This window comes from Rousettus aegyptiacus, unplaced genomic scaffold (assembly GCF_014176215.1).
Source record: "Rousettus aegyptiacus isolate mRouAeg1 unplaced genomic scaffold, mRouAeg1.p scaffold_m13_p_6, whole genome shotgun sequence".
NCBI classification, from domain to species: Eukaryota; Metazoa; Chordata; class Mammalia; order Chiroptera; family Pteropodidae; genus Rousettus; species Rousettus aegyptiacus.
This window is the reverse complement of record NW_023416309.1, coordinates 63,363,714-63,382,097: the sequence shown is the minus strand read 5'-3', so window position 1 is coordinate 63,382,097 and position 18,384 is coordinate 63,363,714. Positions and strand designations below refer to the sequence as shown.

Below are 18,384 nucleotides of genomic sequence, written 5' to 3'. Positions count from 1 at the left end.
AGCACCCCGAGGCTTGGTCTAGAGCCCCCATGCTGACCTGGCAGAAAGCTGACATTTCCTGCCCTATGGGCTTGCCCAGAGTTCCAAGGGGCCTCTAGTGGTGACAGCCATACCCTGCTCCCTGCTATGAGCAGTTAATAAAGGAAGGAGGTAGGGGACTCCCCATCCCCCAGGCCACAGCCTTTTCCCTGCAACAAGTTGAACAGGACACAGAGGAGCCTCTCATTTAATAGATGTGGAAACAGGCCCAGACAGGATGAAGTCCCAGGACAAGTTGAGGCTGGAGTGGTCTTTGAACAGATTGCAGCCCTGCCTGCCTTCTTGCAGTGCAGGCCTCAAGGGTACTCCTGGATGACAGGGGTAGATCGCGAGGGGCTTATGAGGCCCGATTCCTATTGCCCTCCTTAGCCTCCTTCTGGAAACTGGCCCCATGCTGAAGGCATCAGACCTAGGCCCTGGCCTCAGGGCTCTCCAAGCCTGGTGGAGACAACTTGGAGAGATAGGTAATTGCCACCTAGAATGATTTGGTCTAGGACTGAAGGAATTACAAGGGGCAGGGACCTGGAAGTGGTTGTTGAGTGATGCATAGGAGTTGGACGATGCATAGGAGTTTGAGGGAGAATGAGGAAGAAAGGGAATTGTGCAGAGGATCTGGCATGTGGTGAGTCTGCAGGGAGACAGGAAGCGCTATTTCTGAGACGTGGATTGTCGTCACTAGCACATGAGGAAGAGGAGGCCCAGGTGCTCCCATCTGCCTAGCTGGCTGTGTGTCCCCAGATAAGTCTCTCTTTTTGAGTTGTCCCTGCTCCCTCTTACCTACTTGCCCCTCTCTCTGGCACACTCAGCTTCAGCACCATTGCCCACCCTCCAGTTGCTTGAAAACACAGAGCAACATTCCAGCCTCAGGGCCAGTGTCCTGACTATTCCAGGAACAGTATTCCCATATTCTCTCAGAGAGGTCTTACCTGACCTCTAGAATAGTGCCCACCCTGCTTCCAGAATTATGTGGGTTTATTTCTCCTTAACATGTTTTCTGTCTGTCTTGCCCCATTCGAATGTTGGCCCCAGGCACTATGCCTGCACAGAGTAGAGGCTTGGCAGATATCTGCAGAGTGAGTGAATAAAGGCTTAGAATGACTGGTGAGCAAGGCCTTGGCAGTGACCCCAGACTTGAGCTGTATTGGGGTTCCTAGGGTAGAGTGATGGAAAGCCCACCCTATTTTCATGGACTCTGATCTCTGAGCTCAGACTCCTGCCCATGCCAGGTGAACCCCAGGGCCCTTAGAGGTCTGTCAGCCCCTCCCAATGAATTCCTGGTCCCAAAATAAAATCAAATTTACAAAATGAGAAGAGAAAAAAAAGAAGTTGAGAAAACAACTGTTTCTATGTTCGCTCAGCAGAGCTTTTGGGTAATTGAAGAACTGAGGCTGGGACTTACGCCCTGATCCTGCCTGGCTTTTGCCTAGACAGGCTTCATATTGGGCACAGCCCATGAAGACATGTAGCCTCCAAGGAGGGGTTTTTCCTTGATGGGGGCAAGGTGGGCCTGGAGGGCTCATTAGGGAGGTGGCTGGAACACATAGAGACCACAGGCAAGAAACCCGGGTGCTGGGCTCAGCAATGTGGCTCATAGACTGGTGACCTTGGACATGGCTGTGCACCTCTCTTTGACTTATTTCCTTCTCTGTCAAAGATGGTTAGGCCACCCCTCCTTGAACAATCTCTGATACAATGCTAGAAACATTCAGCTGAAGCCAGGCACTAGTTCTAGGGGCATAAGAAACATGTTAAGGGGACTTGGCAAGATGCAGCAGGGGACCCAGGGAAATCTTAGAAGACTTCATAGAGGTGGCATCCTTTGAGCTTGAAGGATGCATCAAGTTCTGGAAGGCAGGTCAAGGCCTTCCACAGTGAAGGTCAGCTTACATTGAGGCTCTGAAGTGTGGATGTTCCTGAAACTTCACTCACTGAGGATCACAATACCCTCAGTGGGGAGCCCAGGCCTGCCTTCTGTTCATTCCCAGTGTGACCTTTTCTCTTGTTGATTTATAAGAATTCTTTATATTTGAAGTACATTGATCCTTTTATTAATAACACACATCAAACAAAGAATTTATAACTTTTATTTTGCTTATTGTGAGTTTTAATAAACAATATCACAAATATTATTATGTTGCAAAATTTTCAGCCTATTTATTAATAGTCTTTTTTGTTCCAGGATGTTTTTTGTTACTTAATCTCAGGTCTTTGCTCTCCCAGGCACACACTTGGCACTTAGGAAATGTTTGAAACTCAAATTAGGTTGGAGCTTGAGAAATTACCGCTGTAAGAAAAATAGAAACTATGGTGCATTTGCTCACTGGGTCCTTCCCTCTGGAGTTCCTTTCCATTCTGTCCATCTGCTCATTCCTTTTTTGCCTGGAATGAGATCCAGCTGAGGCCTCCAGGGCCTGTGATCCTTCCACTGTGGGTTTGGGCTCAGAGATGTGATGATGGGAGTGAGTGGCAGGGGGACAGATTTCCAGTTGGGTAACCTCCATGTATTAACTTGCTGAAAACCCATCATCACCCCATGAGACAGATACCATTATTAATCCCATTTTACAAGTGAGAAAACTGGGACTCAGAGAGATTATATGACTTGCCCAAGATCACACAGGAAGGGACAGAGACAAGATTTGACTCAGATTTTCTAACTCTCCTCTGGCATCAAGTCCCAGCTCATTAATATTCATCTAGGGCCTCTCAGAGCCTTAGTTTCTTCATCTGTCAATGTAATGCCATGGCTCCCATGCTTGTGCATGAAGGTACTCAATACACCTTCTTCTCTGTTATTAGGGTGACAAGGAGAAATCCTGCTTGTTTCTCTACTCTCCCTGACCCCAACCCCAAATCTCTTAGGATCCTGGAATGTCAGGCTTGGAAGGGCCAGCCCCATTGATGGCAGATAGGAACTGTAAGGCTTAGTGGCAGGAAGACCTTGCCCAAGGCCCAGTGTGTGAGGAACAGAGCCAGATGTGTATTCCAGTCCATGGAGCTTGGAGTCCCCCTCATCACACGGCAGTCTTATGCTGGGCTCTCTTTGCTCCTGCTGCTCCCTTCAGGAAGGCCTCCTGCCTCACAACTGGGTTAGATACCTCCTCTGGGTTCCAAGGACTCTGACCTTGGCCTTGATCCAGGCTTGTCATAGCTACTGGTTACTCTGTCAACCCTTCCTGGTGGGGTGCTACACAGGTAGGTGCTTGATGGTCCATCTCTAAGTCCTTGGTGCTCAGCTGAGACCAGTATTAGTAGGCCCTTAGGAAAGGTTGGCTATAAAAAGGAGCCCCAGAGTAGGACAGGGACCTGCTCCAGGTCACACAGCAGGTTGGAGCAGAGCTGGGAGCTCCATGAAACTCCCCAAACCCTACAGGTCCCACCTGCTCCTGGGACCCAACAAAAGCCAGGGATGAGGCACTGCCTGTAATGACAATTCTAGAAGAGAGTGCCCAGAGGACTCTGTCCTCAGCTGCTCCCAGAGGCCTGAGGCCAAGGACACCATGTCTCCCTTTTGTCCCCACCCCCTGCAGAAGATGTTCTCAAGATAAAAATACCCTCAGAAACATTCCCTGGTGCCCTGACTGACCGGAAACATTTTCTGGTGCCTGGTCCGACCTGTCATCCACGCTGGAGGCCAGAACCTCCTGCCCTGGCTTCCCTTCAGGACTTAGAGGGTAGATGTCTGTTCCTCCCAGCCACTTGGTGCAGCCTATCTCTCAGGGGATTGGATAGGACCCAGGGGCTAGTGAGTCCCCAGTCCTTCATTTGAGGTCTAGTCACTCCCCAGCTCACTGTGGGCCCTTCCCTGGGCCTCAGCCTCACCTGCAAAATGGGTAGATCCCACCTACCTCAGGAGATTGGAAACATTTGTCCAGCCCCTGTCTGCAGACCATGTAAGGGTCATGGGCACTTGTGGATGCTATGGCCAGCATGTACAGAGCACTGCCAGCCAGCTGGCATTATCCCAGGCACAGAGGAGAAAGGTAGCCAGGCTGCTGCCTGGGTGGAGCTCAGGGCTCTTTTGCTTTGTTGCCTGTTGAGATGCATTGGGAGCACATCACTAGGGGCTGTGTGGAAGGGTCAGGGATTCTCCAGCTTTGACCCCACTGGGAATTCCTATTTCTTCTTTGAGCTGCTTGTGTTGCTTGTCAGAGTTGGGAAACCCTTCTCAGAGAACATTGGGAGGACCTGGCACTTACTGTGGGTCTTCTTTGTGCCACACATTGAGACAGGGCCTCAGTTTACCCTCTTGACAGTCTCCTGAAGTATGCAGGGGCTACCCATTTTGCAGATGAGGAGGATGAGGCCCATGGAAGGGCCTTCAGTGAGCTGGGAAGTGGCCAGGCCTCAAATGCAGGACTGGAGACTTGCTGGCCCCTTGTCCCACCCCTCCAGTGATGGCTGATGTCATAATGGGGATGATGACAGCTGCCTCTTCCCAGAGCCCTGCTGTGCCAGGCTCTGTGCCCAGAACATATCTCCCTCACCACATTAAATTTCATGGGCACATCCTCTGGGAGGCCAGTTATCAGCCCATTTTGTACAGGAGGAAGCTAGGCCTCAGGAAGGGGAAATGCCTTGCCCTGTGCCCCTGGCAGTTTTAGCTTTAGCCCTGGCTGACAGATTGGTGCTCTGCTGGGGGTGGGGCAGGAGGGATAAGGTGCAGGAAGCCTCCAGTGTTGGTCCAGGACCTGCCTTTTCTCTAGCCTTTAGCTCCCTTGCCCTGTGATAGACACCTCCTCTTCTAAGAGTTCCAGCTCTAGGTGGCCCTGAGCAAGTGACTTAACCTCTCTCAGCCTCAATTTCCCTGTCTTTCCAGTAGGGACAATCAACTTTCCGTCAAGATGGGGCTGTGAAGGTTGGAATAACTGAAGCCAGGAGTGGAGCACACAGGGCTAGGCACAATGTGGCCCGCTCAAGGGGATAGGCATAAGATCAAAGACCTGATTACAAGTCCTTGCTATGGAGGTTCCTTGCTGTGGGTAGTGGTCTATGATGGAGCCTTCCTGAGCCTCAATTTCCCAATCAGTTTTGAGAGCGAAAGACCTAAGAGAGGCACTGTAGGGCACATGGCAACTGCTCAGGGAATGATGAGGTATTGGAAAGCAGGAGGTAAGGACTGAGAGTCTTGAGGTGAGAACTCAGAGGATGAAGAGGAACCAACCAGGCTATCTCCCTACAGAGTAAGCAGAGGCCCAGAGAAGGGAAGTGACTCACCCAAGGTCACACAGCTTGTGAAGGGCATAGCTGGAACTTGAATCCAGCTTTACGTGCTTCTAAATCCATTGCTGTTGACTGCTCCAAGAGGCTTATGATGTGTGGATGACTCATCAACAGTTGCCTTAATCCCTGCCAGAGAATCCAGTGTGACAGTGGATTATAGATAGCCTTGGCTGTAAAAGGGTGGGCTCCATGGGCTCAGTGGCTGACAGGTGGGGGAAGGTGAGAAGGGCATCCCAAGTCAGCTTACCTCTGGAAGTTCTCAGAATCCCTAGCCAACACACTCTCTTCTGATCACAGAACATGGGAGGGGAAAGCTGGGAGCACCTTTGATATATGGGATAATAGGCTTGGGGGTTGCAGGGACCACATAGGATGTGTGTATGTTTATGGTAAGTGTATATTTATGACAAGTTACTGATGTGTACCCATCTGTGTCGTCATCCATCTGCTCGCCTACTCATTTATCTATCTGTCCCACCCAACCACCTGATTTATTTATCCATTCATTCACATGTGCATCTACCCACCCATCTACCCAACTATACACCCACCCAACCCATCCATAATTCGCCCAGCCATCCATACATTATCTATCCATATACTCATTCATCATCTTTCCATCTATAATCCACCCAACCATTCATAATTTACCAATCCACTAACCATCCATCCATCCATCCATCCATCCATCCACCCACTCACCCAACTATCCATGTATCCACATCCATTCATTTATCCACCCATCACCCTTTCATCCACCCACTCATCCATCCATCATTTATCAAGCAATCGATCCATCCATCCATGCATCCATGCATCCATGTATCCATCCATGCATCCATCCATCCATCCATCCATCCATCCATCCATCCATCCACCCACAATGTTATTGGCATTGGGAAGGCTCCGCAGGTGATGGTTGGAAGCACAGGCTAGGGACCTGAGTTCCTCTGTGACCTTAGGAGAATTACCAAATTACCTACCTCTCTGAAATGGGAACAGCAATGGTTCCAATCTTGTAGGTTGTTGTGAGCATTATATGAGTTGATGTCTGGAAAACACTTACCACAGTGTCTAGGATACAGTAGGCAATTGCTAATCATCAGCTGTTATTTTCTTTGGGGACCCATCTTGTTCTTTCTTTCTCTGGTTCTCAAAGTTTGTTATGAACAGGCTCACAGGCTGCGAAGGTGTGGGGCATCAGAAGTATGAGAGGCCACCTCCATCTCCCATGGAGCCCTGGGGGAAGCAGAAATGTGGGTTAATGTGGAAATATCTGACTTCTGAGCCCCTCCAAGGAGAGTGACACTGTGCAGTAATTTGGCTTTGCTTTGTTAATTTTAGGGTCTTCTAGTGACTGATTCCTCTCTAACTGGCGCCTGGGAAATGGCAGCTGCTGCTAAGGCAGCCTTGAAGACAGCCACTTGCCTGCTCAGCACTGTTACTTAGAAGATAGGGTTCAAGAGGTAAGATTAAGGTCACCGATGTGCATCTGTCATATATTTAACCACTTATCTGTGTACTCACCTTCTCGCTCATCTATGTATTCGTTTACCTAATCGCCCATCCACCCACTTATTCAACCTCTCATTCACCCATTATTTATCCACTAGTTCCACATATCCTCCCCCCATCCATTTGCTATCCACCTACCAATCTACCCACCTATCCAATCCATGCAGCCATCTTTCTATCCATGTATCACTCTTGTCCCAACTATTCATCCACTCCCCAGCCCTTTATCCACTCACCCAGCCACCCATCCATTTTTCCATCCATTGATTCATCCATCTGTTCATTCACTCACTAATCTACCCATTCAACCCAGCTAATAGTTTTCCACCCACTTAACCCATCCATCTCTCTGGTCACCACCAATCCATCCATCCATGCATTTGTCAGTCCTGTTTATCCATCCTTATGCTCGACCACCCATCTGTACATATATTTGTCTACTCATTTATTGATCCATCTATCTCCTCACCCATTTCTCTATTCAGCTACTTATTTTCTCATCCTTTCGTCTGGTCAGTGAGCCTTTTCTGGATGCCCTCTCTGTGCTAGGCCCACATCAGCCTCTGGGCCTCTAAGGTTGGCCAGAGATGGAGCCTGAGCAAGGTCAAGTCTTATACAAGATAGAGTAGCTCCTGGCCCTAAAAGGAGAAACCCAGGGCCAGAGAATCCAAAAGGACTTCATGGAAGTAGTGGCCTTCAGCTTAACCCTAATGGATAGGAAGATTTAAAAGATTCCCTTTGGCTGTGATTTGGGGGTTGGACCACATGGGGCAGAGGATCATCACAATGAAATCCATCAGGAGCCTGTCGCTGTGTCCAGACAGGAGTGGCTTGGGAAGGTGGGTGGCTGTGGGCAAGGAGATGGCTGGATGGCTTTGAGAATTCGGGAGGTAAAATACATAGGACCTGGTGAAGGAGTAGACATAGGGGGCTGAAGGAGAAGGAGAAGGCCAGGCTTCTGGCTGGGACAACTGAAGAAGTGGTAAGACTGCCAACTGACCCCATGAAGAGTGGAAGGAGGGGAAAGTGAGGGTGAGAAGAAGAGGAGGGTATGGAGGAGGTGAGAAAGAGGGGGAGGAGAAGAGGTGAGGGAGGGAAAAGGGGAGAAAGAAATATGGAAGAAGAGGAGGAACCATATTGGCCATGTGGTGTTGTGAGTCATCTGGGAGAGAAGGCTCCAGTTCAGGAACCTTTGCCATGGAGAGGCCACCTGAGGCCTGTGAGGGAGGCCCAAGGGACAACGTTCTGAGCAGGTAGTTTAGTGGTCGGTGAGACCAGGAAGGGAAGGAGCCACTGTTGGGTGTATTTTTGACAGTCCCTGCTGGGGGCAACTGGAGCTCAGTCTGACCAAGGAACCTGGGGAGGCAATGTAGAGCAGGTACCCCAGAATGTGTCCCCAGAGTGTGCCTGTGGGGGACAGGAAGCTGATCACTGACTGAAGGCTGTTTCTGGGGCATTCATTCCCTTGCCTGCTCAATGCATGGGCAGAGCATTCTTCAGCGACTGGAGAGAGCTTTTGGCATAAAAGACTGGTGTTGGTGGTTGGAAATTGGGCAGTGGGCCCTGGAGTGGTAAGAGCCTGGGGAATTGATGGCAAACTGATCACACCTCACCCCCAGCACATATCAATGTGCCGTTGCTTTTCTCTCCTCAGGCCTAGCATGGCCTTGGCACAGAGAGCCTGCTCTGCATGTTTGCAGGCCATGGGTGTTCACTGTGGGCAGAGGCTGTCTGTGCATTGGTGGAAGGCAACTTTTAGTCCTGTTCCCTTGGAGCCCCCTCCACTGGCCCTTCTAGGCACTGCTTTTTTTGACATCTGGGAATATGAGCAAGGCTTTGCCCTGTTCTTTACCCGGAAGTCATCGAAACCTGAGGTATCCAGAGCCTCAGTGGACTGGGCATGGGGTGTCCAGCTCTATCAAGAGGCCCCTCCCAGGGACTTTCAAGCCCCTCCCACTGGTCATGTGGTAGCTGCCTCTCTAAGAGCTCCTAGCGCAGGCCTGACCAGTGTTCTGAACATGCTGGGTGCCAGGAGGCTGTGTCCACAGCAACTGGGGCCAGCAGGGACAGCTTTGCTACCTCTCGGGGTCTCTGGGTCCCTGTTCTCCACTGCCCATTCTCTGCCTGTTGGCTTGTTTTGTTGCTGTCTCTGGCCTTTTCTAGCTCAGGTTGTGCACCCCATTGCTTCTTTTCTTTTACCTCCCAGCAATGCTCAGGACCCCTGTTGGCCAATCTGGGCATCTGCTGATGATGGTCCTGTTATCTTTACCATCTCACCCCTGTCTACAAGTTGCTTTGTGACCTGGGATAAGCCTCAGCCTCAATTTTCTCATCTATAAAAAAGGGGAGCTGGCCTCTTTGCTTGCTAAGGCCTCTTCTAGGAAAACAAATCTAATTCCATTTCTTATCTGATTTAACCATATGTAAGAGTAAGAGTCAATCAGGTTTGTATATCCCTGGTTGAGGATATTGAGTCCTTAAATACTGCAGAGCTGTGTAGCCTTCTTGCTATGACTGTGTTTGTGTGTGAGGAGTATCCTTGGGACATTGGCAAGTTTGTGGTACTGGGGTTTCTACTCATGGGTCCTCTTCTGGGTCTTTCTATGCGGTGCTATATATTCTCTAAGAGTCTATGAGGGGCTCCCTACACTCTGAGCATCTCACACACACATACACACATGCACATGCACATACACATGAGTGTGTGCACACGCACAGCACAGTGAGGGCATGAGAGGCTGAAGACTGGATTAGTACACAGGATTCCAACTCTGTGTTCTTTAGTTTCTGGGTGACTTTGGACAAGTGACTTTGTTCTGAGTCTCAAGTTTCCAGCTCTGAGAAAAGGGGGAGTGAGTGTGAACATGACCTTGTTAATTTTAGGAGTAATGTCAACAGAAGAGGTAGTTCCCATGCTTGTGTTACACAGTCTGGAACTCAAGATATGCCAGGAGTCACTGCAGCAGCCCCATCTACCTGGGAGCTGGCCAGGTAGGTGTGAGGCTGCCCAGCTGCCAGGAGCAGTGCACCAGGCTGGGCTCTCTGGCCTTTGATTATTATAATTCTGTATTATACAGAGCAGAGCAGTTTCCAAGCCTCTAGTGGGTGCCCAGCAGCCATGACCCACTGGACATCTCTCAAGGCCTCCAGACCACACAAACCCACCCCCTGCAATCTGGCAGCCTCCTGCCAGCACCTGAGTACCTCAGCTCTGACCACCTCCTTCTGGAGGATCCAGGAATCTGGGTCTGAGCCATCTTTTGGCAAAGTCCTTGGGGTCCTCACCACTGCCAACTCCCTGCCTCCTGGCCCAGGCAGAATTAGCATTCTTCATTACGGCCTCCAGCCTCAGCTCTCAGACCCATGGTGAGGTGGTCAGCTGGAGCACCTGTGGGGTGAGGATGGAGTGCGAAGAGAAGCCCCTGCAGAGCCTGGGTCTCCATAATGAGAGACCTTGTGTTTGACAAAAATGATTCAAATCTCAGCACTCCTGCTAATTGGCTGTGCGGATTTGGGGAAGTTACTTTACCTTTCTGGATCTGCATCCAGAGGCTAGAGGTAAGGATAGTACCTACCTCCTTGAGCTATTGTCCAGATGATTTAAGAGCATTTGCTTATGTGTTTGACCTGCTTTACCTGTGGTTTGAGGAGCTGGTTCACTCAGGCAGTAAGTGCCATGTGAGCATCTTGTACATGCCAACTCTGGGGATTCAGTAGCACCTGGTGACCAAGACAGACCCTGAGAGGCCTTGCAGCCTTGTAGCCTGAGGGCTCCATCCTCACTTGTCTCCCAGATGTTTGGAGCAGAGGTCAGAGGTCATTGCTCCTCTGAGGCTCTGGCTGTACCTGGTCACACAGATGAGGGCAGAATCCTAGCATTGCTACCTCCTGGCTATATCACTTCCAGTTTCCAAGCCTCTAGTGGGTGCCCAGCTGCCTGCCTCCCTGCATCTGGCGCAGTCACCCAGGGGCCTTCTCTTCTGGGGCCTCATTGTCTCCTGGGCGCTCAAGGGCTCCCAGCCTTGTCTAGCTATGACTAGGTAGGGATTAGGGGTGTGTGGGGCTCCTGCTTGTGGGGAGGAACAGGCCAAACTCCTCAGTGCCCTGGCCAGGCCAACAGGCCAGGGGTCTTCCCCTCCTTTCAGGCCAGCCCTGCTGAGACAGGTTGAGGTCCTGAGCATCCAAAGCCCTGAAGCTAATGGCCAGATTGTCTTAGTGCCCACAGGGCCAGGTGGTACCATGGCCCCCAGCCTGCAGATGCCTCAGGCTGGCATCAGCAGGCTGTTTGGGAGCCAGCAGGGCATTGGAGAAGGGGTGGCACTGGCCTGTGTGTCTAGGTACTGGACACATACCACCAGCCATGGGAGCAGTGTTTGTCTGGTGAGGATGCAGTGCCATGGGGCATGCGCTGAGATGGTCCAGTATGTGTATGTGTGTATGCAGCAGGCCAACCAGATGGTCCCCTGAGTAGACGAAGGACGGTGACACTTCTGAGTGCTCCTAATGTACTCTTTAGAGCTGAGGAAGGTGGGAGTGGGGAGGCTTTAGGACTGAGGTCAGCCAGTCAATGACCCCTCTGGGCACTGACTCAGTGGTCCCCTCCTAGCTGCTGCTGGTGACAGGAGACATGAGTGCTGAGTGGGTACCTAAGGCAAAGAGCATCAGGAGGGTGGCTAGGGCCCAGCTTGGGATGTCCTTGGGAACAGAGCTGTTTTTAGGCCCTGGGGGTGAGACAGTATTGAGCGAAACAGCAAGCCATTTGTGCTCAGGTGGCCAACAGTCTCATGGTAGGGATGGCGGCCAGGTGCAACCCCGTGTGCATCATTGCTGTTGTTATTACTACCATTATTAGGTCAGAGGTCAGGGCCGCGGGGTTACAGTGGGGACCTAGGAGGGGTGTATCATCTTCTGAAGGCACAGGGAGACCTCTGGAGATGTTTTTGTGGCATGAAAGTCAAGACCTGAAAGAGGGAGGTGGTAGGAAAATGGGAAGAGAGAGTCCAGGGTGGGTTTAAGGAATGGTGGGCTATAGCAGGGCGAGTGGGGAGGAGTCTGGAAGGTGAGATCTGAGGGGTCCTGGGCTCTGCTCATGCAGGCCCTGCAGGTGCCAGTAGGGACTCTAGCTTTGAGCAGATGATGGACAGGCTTCCCCTGGCTGCTGCTGAACTGAGGTTGGGTGGGAGCAGGAGTAGGAAGATTGCTGAGGTGGCTACCATGCTGATCCAGGTGGGTGATGATGGGGACTCAGGTCGTGAGCGTGGGAGAAGGGGTTGGATCCTAAATATATTTTCAAAGCAGAGCCCTTGGTGTGGGGTTAAAAGAAGTTGAAGATGAATCCAAGGGTTTTGGCTGGAGGTGCTGGGAGGATGGAGTGGCCATTTTCCAATCTGAAAAGGAGGGTAAAGAGCTGGCTTAAGGTGAGAAGGAAGATCAGGAGCTTGGTTATGGGTAAATTAGGGTCAAATGTTGGCCGGCCACATCTGAGAGCTCTGGGTGGGGGCAGAGGCATGGGTGAGTGTGGGACACTTGCTGTCCTATCTGTTGCAGGAGCCATCCCACCCGGAGCTGGCCTGGCTTGCCCACCCCATCCCCGGGATGACCACTGCCGGCCGGGCCAATCCCTACAGCATTGTGTCATCAGAGGAGGACGGACTACACCTGGTTACCATGTCGGGCACCAATGGCTTTGGCAATGGCAAGGTGCACACGCGGCGCAGGTGCCGAAACCGCTTTGTCAAGAAGAACGGCCAGTGCAACATTGAGTTTGCCAACATGGATGAGAAGTCACAGCGCTACCTGGCTGACATGTTTACCACCTGCGTGGATATCCGCTGGCGCTACATGCTGCTCATCTTCTCACTGGCCTTTCTTGCCTCCTGGCTACTATTTGGAGTTATCTTTTGGGTCATCGCTGTGGTCCATGGCGACCTGGAGCCAGCTGAGGACCGTGGTCGCACGCCCTGTGTGATGCAGGTCCATGGCTTCATGGCAGCATTCCTCTTCTCCATTGAGACGCAGACCACCATCGGCTACGGGCTGCGCTGTGTGACGGAGGAGTGCCCAGTGGCTGTCTTCATGGTGGTGGCTCAGTCCATTGTGGGCTGCATCATCGACTCCTTTATGATTGGTGCCATCATGGCCAAGATGGCCAGGCCCAAGAAGCGGGCACAGACGCTACTGTTCAGCCACAATGCTGTTGTGGCGCTGCGTGATGGCAAACTCTGCCTCATGTGGCGTGTGGGCAACCTGCGTAAGAGCCACATTGTGGAGGCCCATGTGAGGGCTCAGCTTATCAAGCCAAGGGTCACGGAGGAGGGTGAGTATATCCCACTGGACCAGATTGACATTGATGTTGGCTTTGACAAGGGCCTTGACCGCATCTTCCTGGTGTCACCCATCACCATCCTGCATGAGATCGATGAGGCCAGCCCACTGTTTGGCATTAGCCAGCAGGACCTGGAGACAGATGACTTCGAAATTGTAGTTATTCTGGAGGGCATGGTGGAGGCTACTGCCATGACTACACAGGCCCGAAGCTCCTACCTGGCCAACGAGATCCTGTGGGGTCACCGCTTTGAGCCTGTCCTCTTTGAGGAGAAAAACCAGTACAAGATCGATTACTCACATTTCCACAAGACCTACGAGGTGCCCTCCACGCCCCGCTGCAGTGCCAAGGACCTGGTGGAGAACAAGTTTCTACTGCCCAGCGCCAACTCCTTCTGCTATGAGAATGAGCTGGCCTTCCTAAGCCGTGATGAGGATGATGAAGCAGATGAAGACCAGGATAGCAGTAGCCCACAGGCCAGGCATGACTTTGACAGACTCCAAGCTGGTGGGGGTGCCCTTGAGCAGCGGCCCTACAGACGAGAGTCTGAGATCTGAGCCTCTGTTGGCCAAGATGCAGCATCCACTCAGCCAAGGAGAGGCCCACATCCTGTGACGGCTCTGGTTTTGAGCAGAATGGGCCAGGTGTCCCAGTTGCAGACTCAGTAGCACTTTAGATGTTTTATGTTCTTCGTGATGGCCTTGGAAGTTTGGTGGGGAAGTGGGCAGCTGGAGCTGGTAGCCCCCGGCCTCAAAGGCCAAAGCAGGCTCAGGGGCAAGGAGGTGGCCTCCTGGGGGCCGGGCCATGGGAGTTAGGGGCTTCTGCCTGAGGAAAGCGCTGTAGCCTGCCCAGAAAGGGCTCAGTAGCTGCCCAGGCTTTGGGCGAAAGCTGGCAGGCTACAGGGCACCTTGCTGATTTTTAACTTGGGGAGAAACAATGGATTTTGGCTTTCTCAATCTTAACTTGAGTAAGACTGTTTACAAAAAAAAAAAATTAACATGATTAAAAAAATTTTTAAGGACAATTAGAATTCCATTGATCTGCCAGGATGCAGGCAGCTTGGTCAAGGCTCCAAAAGGCTCTCTAAGGCTGGACGGGCCTCTCCTCTGCAAAGGCCAGGCGTGTGCAGGTGGTGCAGTGACAGCAAGCACAGTGCTCACCATGGTTCTTTATGCGCATGAGTGGATTAGATTCCATTTGTGATAGAAAAACCAAGCTCATGTTAATGATCATAATAAAAGCTTTCCAATGTCATAGGTGGGAGTAAGGGCTGGGAAACAACTAGTTTGAGATTTCTGAGTTTGACTTTGTACCTTAGAGGTATCTCAGGGCCAGATATGAGACCTGCCTGCCATGGAGCATCCCCTTTCTCCCAATGCACCGGATTCTCCGGGTTTGTTTATTTCTCCTTTTCTGGCCAGTGGCCTCCACCCTTTTCGTGGTGACGGGCAGTTGGGAAATGCAGGACTGGGTGGCTCTGTGGGAAGGGAAGCTCAGTTCCCAGACTAGGAGGAAATGGATCAGCCCCGTCCTGAATGGGGCCCCCATGTGAATTGTGCCTTAGAGACTCTGAGTGGTCTGGCCCCAGTTGTTTCTGTTTTCATCAAACTCCACTGTCCGCTCCCACTGCCCTGACTCCACCACAAAGTCCCTGCTAGCCCTTTTGTCTACAGAAGCTGGACTGACCAGGTACTCTCCCTGCACCTGGGGCAGCACAGGTGAGTCCAGGTGGGTGGCAGCCTGCATATATCCTGCCTGAATGGCAGAAAAGCAATTGTAAGAAAGGCATGGAATTGTCAGCTGAGGTCACTGGGAGTGGGACACGCATCCAAGCACCCTCTTGGGGAAGAGGTTGTTGGCCCTACTGGCCCCAAAGCAGGCCCCAATGTGGGAATGTTCTGATAGCTGGCAGGGATGGAGCTGGGAACCTTTCCCAGGACAGCTAAGAATGCTGCCCTTCTAAATGACCAGGCCCATAAGGAAGTCAGTATTAGAAATATACTGTGTCTCTTCAGCCTGCCTTACCAGGCCTCTCCAATCTGTGTCCCCAAGACAGCTCACAACCTAAAGGCACCAGAGACTCTGGCCCAAGTGGAGAAACTGAGACAGAGTGTAAAGTCATGCAAATAGGGGATGGTACTTGAGAGACACAGAGAGGCCGGGGCCTGGGTGCGGTCTTCTGCCTCTTCTCTCCTCCACCAATCCTCATGGTAGCTGGAAACCCAACCTGAGGTCAGGGGCCGTGGAGGGCCCTGGGCATAGACTATCAGCTCCTACCCAGAGACACCCCAGCAGTCCATGGCCTGAGGTAGACCTGACTCCCCATATCCTGTCCTAGCCTCAGACCTCCCCACAACTTCTGGCCAAGAAGATTCAGCTCAAAGAATTGGAGGCAGCTCTTTCCTCTCAGAATCTGCTGGAGGGGCTCCTTCCAGCCTGGCATGGCCCCCTGCCCTGAGCCTGGCTGGTGTTCTCAGCTTTAGCTGAGGGTAAGGGTAGAGCTGATATAGGAGCACTTACCTACTCACCCCTGCCTAGATTGTCAGGCTGAGCCAGGGAGGGATAAGGTGGCCCTAGACAATCAGGGCAGCATAGGGGCCAGTGCTCAGATCTGCCCAGGAACTGGAAATCCTTCCAGGGCAGGGTGGACCAGACTTCCACTCACTCTATCTAGAGCAGAGCCCAGGAACCCCAGACCCCCAAGGCTCTGGCAATCTCTGGTGGCCTGGTATACCTCCTTTCATGGCTGTCCCCTCCCAGGTCAGCCCCCAGATCCTGTGGGCAAGCAACTCCATGCTGCCTTTCATTCCCTGCCAAAGGCAGATGCTGCATTTACAAACTCTTCTGCCCTTTTCTTTTCCTTTCCTGTATTTATTTATTGCCTGTGCTAAAGACCAAAACAGTCTCTCTCTTTAATGCACTTGAAATGGGAGGGTGGATGGGAGGAGGAGCTGTGTGTATACCAAGCAAGGATCACATGAGCCCTGAGAGGTGCGTGTTGGGGCATGTATGCCCATGTACGATGTGTGGAGACCTAGTTAACCCACTGATTGTGCTGTGCACAGGTGAGTGGGGCATGCTCGTGCATGTGTGTGCATGTGGTGTGTGATGAGTGTGTGTCTGCAAGTATATGAGTGTCATGTGTGGTCCGTGTGACATGCAGGTATGTGTTCCAACCTGCTCCCTGCCTCACCCTCTTAGGCAGTGGGGCTTCCAAGAAGTTTCTCAATAGCCTGAACTAGGAAGGCCAGAGGTTGAGAGTGGGCTAAGAATGTGGCCTCTGGCACTCTCTGCCCTGAGACATTTAGCTGCTTATGTGGGCTGTACTGGCAGTGTGTGTGTGACTGTGAGAATGCGAGTACCAAGTATGTGGATTTATTTGTGGAATTCTCGTCTATGTTTGAATGAAACATTCAATTATGGCTTTGCCTGTAAGTGCATGGCCATGTGGATTCATCATGTGTGAGACTGTTGTACGGATGTATGCATATGATGATCTCCATATATATGTGATATGTATGTGTGTGTGTATATTTACACACACACAATTATGTATTTATTATCCATAGGTATCTTTACGTGTGCGTGTTTTATATGTGGGTGTTGATTTAAATATTCACCAAGTTGTAAGGCTAGGCACACCCTGCTCAGGATGGACACCAGCGATGGATATCAGCATAGATAAACTCAGTAGTCCCACTGGCCCTCTGCCCTGATCATGTCCATATAGACTGTGTAGAGTACGTGTACCAGAGTAAGCCGTGTGTGTGTGTGTGTGTGTGTGTATGAGGTAATATCTACACACATGTATTTGAGTCCTTGGCTTCCAGCAGTAAGTGATTGTGGGCAGAATGCCATGTTCGTGTTTGTCCATGTGAACATGTACATTACATGTGTGTGGTGCATTTGTGTGGCAGCTGTGCCAGTTTCCATGAGCGGAGATGGTGCCTGGCTGCTGGGGGCAGTGTATATGTGTGTGAGTATGTGCAGGTCCTGAGAATTGTGCACACAAATGTCAAGGAATGGTGTGTCTGTGTGTGCACCCTTGCATGCCTCCTCCTGTGCCCCACTGGTGCTGTGCCTCCCAGTCCCTACCTACTCAAGGGTCCTGGTGGGGGTTGGGGACCCTGGTGGGAAGGAGGCCCCTGCAAAGGAATGTCTGCCCTGCTTGAGGCCACAGAATGTCAAATATATTTTAAATGGCAAAACTGGAGAATTTTCATGTTATTTTCAATACATAGCAATATCTAAAGATATAGGCCATGAGACTAGATCAGATTAAGTAAATTTTGATCTCTTTGAGTGCTACCATGTTTATATGTGTGTTTGAAAGGCCCCACTTGGCTCCAGAATATGCTAGCCATTCTTATGCTCCATTAGCCATCCGTGTCCTGCAGTGATGGACATAGGGGCTTTTGAGAGTGGGGGTGGGACATGGCAGCAGCTTGGGGAGAGGGGACAGAACACAGCTTCCTCATAGATTCTGGCTTCTCTTTCAGCCAGCACACATGCCCTCATTCTCCTATGACTGCACACCCTCTCCCACTGCCTGAGTGTTGCAGACCACCCACTACGACTGGATGTCATACCTCCCCAGCTGTGTGACCTCGACCACTGCTTTGATCTCTTTGGACCCGCACCTCCCATATGCAGGAGACTAGAGGCCCACTCTGGAACCCTTAATGCTAGGGGAGGTCCCCAGCAAGATAGCAGCTGGAGTTCTCACCGCTGTAAAAGCTGGGACAGATAAGGTGGGGGGACGGAGGGCACACGAGTGCTGCTGGCAGGGGTAACAGCATGTGCAGGAAGGAAGATGCACAAGGCCTATTTTGAGGGAAAAAATAATTTCATCTGTACTAAGGGTTCAGTCTCTGGGATTTCAATGGCCTTTTGGCAGAGACCCACAGAGAAAAAATGCTTTCCTTTGTTCAAACTATTTCCACAAGTGGAGAACTCAGCGGAGGACCTGGGAGATGTTCACTTAGGTTGTACCTGGGCTTCCTACCCCAGGACCCTGAAGTCCATTGGGAAACTACATGGAGGCTGCCAGAGAATCAGTCTGGACTAAAAGGAGTGAATCAGTGACCTTGTGCCTAGGTCCATCCTCCCTGTCTCTGCCAGCTTCAGCCCCTCTCTGGGCCTCAGTTTCCCGATATATAATCCAACATAGGAGGAATGATGTTCTTTGAGGGTTCTGAGTGCTGGACCAGGCTGTGTGGGCCCAGGTGTTAAGAGGACTCTTCCTTTCCTTTCCTTTCCTGGATCAATGCTGAGGTCAATGC

General features: G+C 51.4%; 1 protein-coding gene across 3 annotated transcripts in view; it reads left to right on the top strand.

Moving 5' to 3' along the window:
- Window positions 1–17,310, top strand: part of KCNJ12 (potassium inwardly rectifying channel subfamily J member 12) — a 40,997-nt gene extending 23,687 nt beyond the window's left edge. For all 3 annotated transcript variants that reach the window (XM_016137611.2, XM_016137609.2, XM_016137610.2), the window contains 2 exons: window positions 6,607–6,728; window positions 12,325–17,310. In XM_016137611.2, coding sequence (XP_015993097.1) covers window positions 12,373–13,659 — 1,287 coding nt within the window. In that variant the 5' untranslated portion in view covers window positions 6,607–6,728; window positions 12,325–12,372 and the 3' untranslated portion in view covers window positions 13,660–17,310. The remainder of the gene's footprint in view (window positions 1–6,606; window positions 6,729–12,324) is intronic.
- Window positions 17,311–18,384: the final 1,074 nt, after the last annotated feature.